We start from the raw sequence: 8,714 nt of genomic DNA on the forward strand, positions 1-8,714 counted from the left end.
TTCTCCCTCTAAAAAAAAGCTCCTTGTGTGTGGCTCACTCACCAACCATGACGATGACAGCGGCGTTGAGCTATCTACATACTTTTCGTCCGGTTTGGTGGCTCGGTTTGGTTTCCATCACACTCGCTCGAAAACACACACCCGCACACACCCATGCAGATGCAGAAAAGGAAGAGTCTCCTCGTTCAGCATGAATCTTTTCTACTCTCTCCGTTTCTAAATATAAGTTTTTTTAGAGATTTCAAATGGAGTACACACATACGCATGTGTGTAGACATATTTTAAAGGATAAATTCACTCATTTTGATCCATATGTAGCCATTTATTAAAATCTCTAGAAAGACCTATATTTAGGAACGGAGGGAGTACTATGCAAAATGCATTGGAAGGAAGAGGGTGGTTGGTAGGTGCCCCCACTTGCAGGCTGTGGGGCCCACCGTCTGAGCAGGAAAGGTGGGCATGGTAGGTGCTCCTACCTCCGGGGGTTGGTGGACGAGATACGCGTGCCCGCTGCCGTCTGCGGTTGCAATCACATTCAGGCCAAGTAGTCCCGTGCTTGCAAAGATCACTACCGCCATTCATACTGTTTGGACCTTTACTGGGCGAAGATAGTTGACTGGTGATGTGATCGGCACAAGCATCAGCGAGACAGCGGCCGGCTTTCTGTTAATGTTAAGGAAACGAGTGGCCAGCTCCTCCTCCCATGTCACCTTTTTTTTTCCCACAAAGAAATAAAGAAAGGAAAAAATAGTACTTCACCAGCAGCTGCAACTGTGTCCGGTTTAACGGTATTGGCCCCATCTTCGGCCCACCGGGCTGATTTCTTCTTCAGAAACTTCTCAACCTACCACACCTCTGATCGCCGCTACGGACGGGCTTGGCGTCGGTCTCATAAGAGAAGGCGCGGATGTGTGAGGAGGAGAAGGATCATTGTTATTATGCATTGTCGGCCCCGCAGGAGGATCCTGCCCTGGATGAGCACCCGGATTGAAATTCTAAAACACACTATTGTGTGGGATATCCACGGCTACGTGTTGATCCCGCGTGACAAGGAGGAGACCTCGCTCATGCACCTCATATCAACGACAAGGTGTGGGCGACGGGGGTGTCTATGGCCTCAGAAACCACCCCTAGGAGAAGAGACCTCATCTTAGTTTTAGTTAAGATTAGTTTAAATTTAGGTTAAACTTGTTTAATTTCATCCTTTTGGTTTTAATATATATCAAACTTCATTTAATTATTCGCTTCAATTTCGTCCGTGTTTGAGCCGCGGTCCGTTTCAAATAGCCCGGACATCTTGTGTCCACGATTGGATGGCCGGCTAACATGTCCCTTTCCAACTCAAAAAAACAGGGCCCTTCCCAAGATGAAGAAAAAACCCAGCTCCTGGAGCAGTTCACCAGCAAACTGTACTAGTACTCATGCAGCCATGCTGTACTACATACATCATCATAAGTTCATAGCTACCACATGTTGGAGCTGACAACTTGACCAAACCCTAGCAAGAGCCAATGAAAATTAAGCTTAAGGAAGCTTCATGTCTGATTAGGTTAAGCAAAAAACGATCTCTAGATTAATAAGAAAGAAAAAGAAGGCTCCTAGGCTCATGGGGGGTGATGGCTGGCTGCTGGGACATTAAATACAGGCTATAAACATGTATGTATACAGCTATTGCTCTATGAGACTCCATTTCCATTGGTGAAAAATGTTGTCAAGATATCAGCAGGGGCTGTGGGGAAGCCTGGGGAGAGGTTAGTGACTGGAGAGACAGCTCAACAACCGAAAGATCACTCTTGCTCCCCTTCATCGCCGGTTAGCCCCTCGTCGTCGTCATCGTCAGTGTCTTCGTCTTCGTACTCATCGCCATCACTGCCATCTGTGGAGCCGAAAATCGCTTCCTTGGCTGCGGTAGAATCGCCAAAGCTGTTTTGTCCAGGCTGCTGCAGATGCTGCGCCGAGCTGGGTGCGCTAGCTGGTGCTAGTGAGGAGAGTGGCCTGGGGGCTAATGGTTTCAGCTGATTTGGAAGGCTTTCCCCAGGCCTGATGTGGATGGCATCTTTCGACTGTGCTGCTTTTATGATTGAAGCTGCATCAGATGGAGATGCAATGCGCGCCCCCGCCGCGATGGCTGCAGCCCTTATAGAAGAGTTGTCAGCAGTAGTTGCCCGTGAATCGGTGTTTTCTGCCAGTGTTTTTGCCTCTGAGTGTGTGGCAGGCACTTGGGCAGAAGATTGACATTGGCGAAGATCAAATGATGCATTGCCATTATTCATCATGCCGCCGGAGTTTGTAGAATTCATCCCAGCTGCATCAGCAGTAAAATCATATCAAAATGACCGTGTTAAGTAAAACAACCGGCAAAGGAGACAAGGGTTATTCAGGAAACTTGTGCACATAATAGTATATATAAACAGAATTGCAGCCAGATGTCTGGAACAATTTATAGATTTTCATAGCAACGTAAAATCATGGCAATACATACATACCAGTAGACATCTTGTTCTTGTCCATGGAGGGCAGGCAGAATCCAATTGGAACGGTCACAAGCTGTGGTGAAGCAGTAGAATTTACGCTGCTTCCCTTGTTTCCATTAGCTTGGGACAGTTCATGACTCTGCACATGTCATCAAGATTTATTACAGTCAGAGCCTTGAAGCTAGAGTTGAAGAGTTCGAGATAAATGAAATGAAGAGCACTCTGTAATTTAGCAAGAAAATCAAAGCTAAGCATAGGCACTGTTTAAAAAGATCTACCACATGAGCTACAATGCTACACTAATAGGTACGCTAATGTTTATGAGACAGTCTAGTGCTGTCTCTCTAACTAGTCACAACCTTAAGCCAATTAGAGATAAGATCTAGGATTTCTCACTTTTGGGTTGTTAAGCCTCTATATAAAGAGGACCCTATATGATGAACAAAGAAAGCAAGAAACAGCATAGTCCTTATATCTTGCACCTCCCCTACTCTCTCCAAAACCTAGTACACAACAGGAGATGACCAAACATATAACAGCTGTTGCATGGCACAACCAAAATACACACATACAACTGTTGACATAATGGACAACACAATAGGAGATTAGATATCAAGAAAACAAGACTATAGCTAAGTAGGTAACACCCTTTTAAGACATACAAAGGGATAAGCAGCAAGCAGCATTTCTGACAGAGGCCTATTTGAAAATATTATGACTGGAATCTTCGTTCTTGGTTATGGTTCTTAGGCTAACCACATAAGATCTATTTCCTAAATACTACTGTGGCTATGAGTCAAACACTTGGCTAACTTCAACTAGCTTTGATACAGAACAAACATTCCTTGAATTTGTCAGTGCCTTGTTAACGATTCAGTCAGAGCACCTTCGAGAAATAACAGGCTTACAGCATTACAAAACAAAAGGGAATTACTTCCAAGCTTCTAAATAGCGGTCGATATTTTGGTACTGGTAGCCTGCTGATACCAATTCAATATACAAGTAACTGTACCCCCACACATATTGGCCATATAGCCCAATGGTTGATATTGTGGCCACTAGCCAGTACAACCCCACATGTAGATGATATAGAATTAAACATGTGTGTCTAATTATTTATCAAATTAATGTATCACAAAGAAATGGAACTAATGCAGATTTGTGTAAAGATACATACACAATGCAGTTCCTTCTATTACTATAACAGAAGGTACACCGTATATGTCTAATGATTTCTTATGCCATTCAGTAATTAACTAGTATTTTGCTTCTGAAGCAGAACTATCAGAAACTTATAATTACATGCTTGTTCAATGATGAGTATTCTGCATTGTATTTATTGTAGAAAGGAATGGCATGTACATGAATAATTAAAAGTGAACAGTGTTTCCCCAGTACAACTGATATCGCTCAGTATTCCAGACCCTTGCCAAACCCAGTCTGATATGAACTGGATATCCACTATTTAGAAGCTTAATTACACATTAGCACACTAAACGTGTACTAAGTGATCTAAATTATTGGTTCTCCCCCACAATCAATCGTGCTATTTATCCATGCCACATCAGCGCATATCCTTATTTCACACCATTATGAAATGTTGGCCAACAAGTGAGAACATAAGATCATCATTCTAGATAAATCTGAACATGGACAGGCCTCTATTCAAATAATTAAGCAGGAAGCTAATAATACTGAAACCAGCTCATCCTATAAGCAGTCCTGATCAGATAGCCTTACAGGAGCAACAAAACCAGCAATTGTATTTGTATACAAAAGTAAACTGTAATGAATATTTCAACACTGCTTTGCAACTGAACATAATCACTTCATTTTTCTTTAGCTGCCTACTGAAGTGCTGAACAATGGAAGGAAATTAGGTAGGTGTTTCTTCCTGTGGACAGCACTCAAGTACAACCAAAGCAGTTAAGCAGATTTTGAATCATGCCATACTCAAATCAAACTAGCAATATTTATTTTACTTATTTGTATTTCCTAATGCAGTGATAGCATGAAATTAATGATGTGGTTATCTTCTTTAATTATACATGTGAAGTACAAAATTTTGTATTGACTCTTTCAAAGCACCTACACTAGCCAGCTGAGGAAACAATGCAGGAAAATTTATAGTAAAGATTATATGTTTATGAGCCAGATGAAGAATGGATAATAATTGAACTTCACCCCAACTTCACCCCACAAGAACATATGTTTATGTACATACATGTAAATTAAAAAAAACACTGTATGATTATTGCCAAAATTCCTAATATCCAGTCAAGCGGCAAGTTTAGAAGAGGGTAGAAAATAGTGTAAAAAACGCTCTTATATTATGGGACGGAGGGAGTAGCATATATGGTGTTATGTAGGACATGAAAGAAAAAAGATAAACAGAACAGCAACACGAATTATCATAAATCATGCAGCATGCTCAGATGAGATAGACAAAAGAACGGTAACTTAGTGTTCATTCAGAACTCAGAAAAAAAATATAGCAGAAACAGGAGGTGGAGGTGGAGGTGGAGGTTGAGAAACAGGAAAATAGTATTGCTCGCTATGATCTGCTTCTTGCTGGTCTTTCAAAAAATTCAAGTTGATTGATCACAACTATCAGAAAACAAGAAGGGTAATCTGAAAAGAACATTCTTAATGATAGAAAAAAGGCCTCCAAGCAAATAGATAGACAACAATTGTTGTTTGCCTCATTCTCTTATAGTTCATCAAGCATCTATTCTTTAAACTTCCTATACGATGTTCACAATCAAGTGGAGAAGTTTTGCAAGTTTCGTTGCATACATTATACTCCCTCTGCAAACTAATATAAGAGTGTTTAGATCACTATTTGTACTATTCCTTCCATATTTTATAACTGATGATTTAGACACATGTACACATATGAAGAAAATGCACAACATCACTACCATAACCAATTAAATTTGTTCATCTACCAATGACCTGCCCTTTTTAGACCAAATAACCAACAAACAAAGTGGGCACCACCTCACTCAATGGAGCACACAATGAACAATTAAAGGATAGTGCAGGAAGATATGAATATGAAACTTTTGGTAGTCAGTATAGTTAATGACCTCGTTAATTTGTGAAGCAACCCCTGAAGATTTAGTTTCTCCTGCTTGCACAACATTTCCTGAAGAAGGTGCTGTTGTTGATGCATCTCGGTCTGAGAATCCATGAAACTTGTCAACAGCTACAGAAGCAGTTGCCATGTTGCCATCGGTTGAGTTATGTGCACCCGATGTTTCCCCATGTTGTGCACAGGAAGAAACAGGAATTGCAGCAACTAGCTGACTAGGCCCTTGTGAACCACCTGATGTACTGGGACCAACAAAGAGGTAATTACTAGGTTGCTGCATATGCATAAACTGATTCGGTGTGGAGTTCTCTCTTGAGTTGTTTGAATTCCTTTTTCTCTTCTTTTGCTGACCAAAACTATCCTGGATTTTTCCAGAACATTCTGGCAGCTGCGCTGTAATTGGCATCACTGCCAATGGTGCTGCTACTTGTCCAATCCCTCTCTTGGCCATATTGACTTTGTTAGCAGCCTCTTGAAGAGCCTGCATCGCCACAATATAAACCTCTGCAGATGATGCTCCTTCTTCAGCATACCTAAGTGCTTCACGACACAAACTGTTGTAGCGCCATGTCTGAGATTGCTCGCCATCCTCGACAGTACTTCTTTGCTCCTCCTTGAGCTCTTTAACTCTAATAACTTCATCAGGTTTCTTGTCCGAGCTTCTATCTGTGGCATTTTTGGTCCATCTTTTCATGATGTACTGAGAAGGAAGCGCAGATACACCTTGTGCACCAAAGACAGTAAGAATATGCCTACAGACAATACCAAGACATTCGAACATCTGACAGGTACATTTTGCAGAACACTCAGAAGAATTGAATTGAACCATACGAGGCTTCTCACTTCCTTGAGATGTGGTCACTTTATACGTGCAAGCCTTACCATCCTGCTCTGCCACTTCCAGAGTAGAAACAGAGGCACCAATCAATTCCTGTTGGAACCTCAAAAACAGTGTCCTTGTGTACAAGTCTGCTCCTTGCTTCTCAATAGGAGATGGTGTCTTGATATCTGGAAGCGAATACTTTGTTTCGAACTCTTCCTTCACCTCCCTCTCATAACAACTGTCGAGAGCTTTTTCGTAGTGCTGAATGAACGACTGTGAATTGGTTTTAGCAGTGATGTGAGACTCAAAAAACGAGCTCCTGCTCATACACCCCTGCCTTGATGGCTCGTCTCCAAAGAACGTATCCCTCAAGTATACCGGGACCCACTGCTGCCGGCAATTGTACATTGAATCAAGCCACTCGTTATGCCCAGACCCAACCTTGGAAATCAATGCCTCCCAATTTGCTTCGAACTCATCAATTGTGTCAGACATGTTGATGCAGTTGACAAGATCATCATAAAGGGACGGGAATGCATTTAAGAAATCTGATAGCTTACACTGGGCTTCATTCAAGATGTGCCACCTGCAGAATCGGTGCCTGGTGTGAGGAAGAACCTTGTGGACAGCTGATTGTATGGCGCCATCATACTCTGTGGTGAGAGAGACAGGGTGCTGACCAGACATTGCCAAGAGAAGTGTTTCAAAGAGCCAAGCAAACGACGCCTCAGAGTTATCCCTGACGACTGCACACCCAAATAGGACTGGCTGGCAATGGTGATTGACTCCGGTGAATGTGACGAGAGGGAGCTCATACTTGCTTCTTTTGCAGTGGTCGTCCAAGAAAACGGCGTCCCCAAAGTCCTTGTACGCCGTCCTCGCTCTGGCATCGGACCAGAAGACATTCCCCACCGGATGGCCCTCGACGAACTGCATTGCGTAGAAGAAGGCCGGGTCCTCAGCTTGCATGCGCTTGACATAATCCAGGATCACTCTAGTGGCATTTCCGATGCCGTCCCCGATGTAATGGGGAACCACTGCTGGTTGAGGGATGATGCCGGTCTGAGGAACAGGCGGTGTGGGGGGCGGTGGTGGCGGCGCAGGCTCAATGGCGAGGAACATACCTCCATTCCGGCGGACCCCGTAGGAGGAGGAGGAGCGCTGCTTGCCGCACTCGGAGAGCGGCTTGTGCGGGCGCAGGCAGTGCGCCTGGTTCTGCGGGACGAGGGGGTGGTTGTGCGCGGTCTCGAGCTTGGTGATGGCCCACTTGCCGCCGTCCTGCTTCTTGACCCGGATCATGGCCTTGCAGCCGACCCTGGTGACGGCGCGGGTGCGGCGGGCGCCCCGGCCGCCGTCGTCGGCGCCGGCGGGGGCGCCGGGGCTGGAGGCGAGGGCGGCGGCCTGCTCGTGCTTGCCGCGGTAGGTGCGGAAGCCCTCCTTGGCGCACACGAACTGGCGCGACATGATGGAGCCGTCGCGGCGGGAGCGGTGCATCACGCTGATCCGGGTGCTGAACCCGACGCGGTGCGCGTAGAGGTTGTAGAAGGTCCACGCGTCCTCCTCGTCGTCGAACTCCATGCCCTCGAACGGGTCCACCCCGTCGTGCACGCTGGGGCGCGCCGGGTAGGCGGACGCGGGGGCGGGGGCCGAGGCGTCGAGCTCCATCTCCGTGCCGTAGCCGACGCTGTCGTTGTCCCCGTCGCCCATTTCGCTGTCGGGCGTCCCCTGCTCGCTGCTCCCCGCCGCCACCCTCTCCATGGCCGGCCCGCCCGGGGGTGCCCGGAGGCCGCGGCGGCGAGATCAAGCCGCCCCCTTTTCGCGGGCGGGGAGGCGCGGGCGGGGGCGATCGAGCCGCATACGGCGTGGCGAGTCGGGGGAGGTGGAGGGGAAGGTGGAAGGGGAGGGGGGCGGCGGCGGCGGAGGTCCGGCGAGGTGCGAGTGGGGGGGAGGGGGTGTGGGGGAAGAAGAGGGGACGGGAGTGACCGGCTGGGGCGGTCTGGGGTTTGACCGGGGCGGGGGGAGGGTCCGGCTGGCTAGGGTTTGTTCCTGACCCGTCCTCACAGTCCGCTCGGGCTGTGTGGGGTTCGTCCCGTGCGTGGCCCGCCGCGATTCCCTGTACTTTGACGTGCAACTGAGCTGCTGCTGCTGTGTGGGGATGGATGGATGGAGGGATCATCCGATGGTCAAAAAGCCCCAAAATAGTGCGGCGCCTCTCCTTTTTTCTCCCCTTTTTGTAAAACAGGCAAAACAGACAGAAATAGTGATGTGCTATTCTCCTTGACTATGTTCTTTCCCTTTTGCAAGACACGCTGAGCCTTGCTGC

General features: G+C 46.5%; 1 protein-coding gene across 1 annotated transcript; it reads right to left on the minus strand.

Moving 5' to 3' along the window:
• Positions 1-1,395: 1,395 nt before the first annotated feature.
• Positions 1,396-8,366, minus strand: LOC125550201 (protein FAR1-RELATED SEQUENCE 5-like). The gene is made up of 3 exons (XM_048713143.1): positions 5,564-8,366; positions 2,487-2,613; positions 1,396-2,305 (listed from the first exon to the last, which is right to left on the minus strand). Exons 1-3 carry the CDS (start codon positions 8,147-8,149, stop codon positions 1,788-1,790), a joined length of 3,231 nt encoding a protein of 1,076 aa, XP_048569100.1. The 5' UTR covers positions 8,150-8,366; the 3' UTR covers positions 1,396-1,787.
• Positions 8,367-8,714: the final 348 nt, after the last annotated feature.

This window comes from Triticum urartu, chromosome 4 (genome assembly GCF_003073215.2).
Source record: "Triticum urartu cultivar G1812 chromosome 4, Tu2.1, whole genome shotgun sequence".
NCBI lineage: Eukaryota > Viridiplantae > Streptophyta > Magnoliopsida > Poales > Poaceae > Triticum > Triticum urartu.

Excerpts from the sequence above, each read along its gene's own strand:
- LOC125550201 (XM_048713143.1), bottom strand. The coding sequence starts at position 8,149 with ATGGAGAGGGTGGCGGCGGGGAGCAGCGAGCAGGGGACGCCCGACAGC. Across the intron at positions 2,614-5,563 it reads TTGCTTCACAAATTAACGAG|AGTCATGAACTGTCCCAAGC; the intron begins GTCATTAACTAT and ends TGACATGTGCAG. Across the intron at positions 2,306-2,486 it reads CAAGAACAAGATGTCTACTG|CTGGGATGAATTCTACAAAC; the intron begins GTATGTATGTAT and ends CTGCTGATGCAG.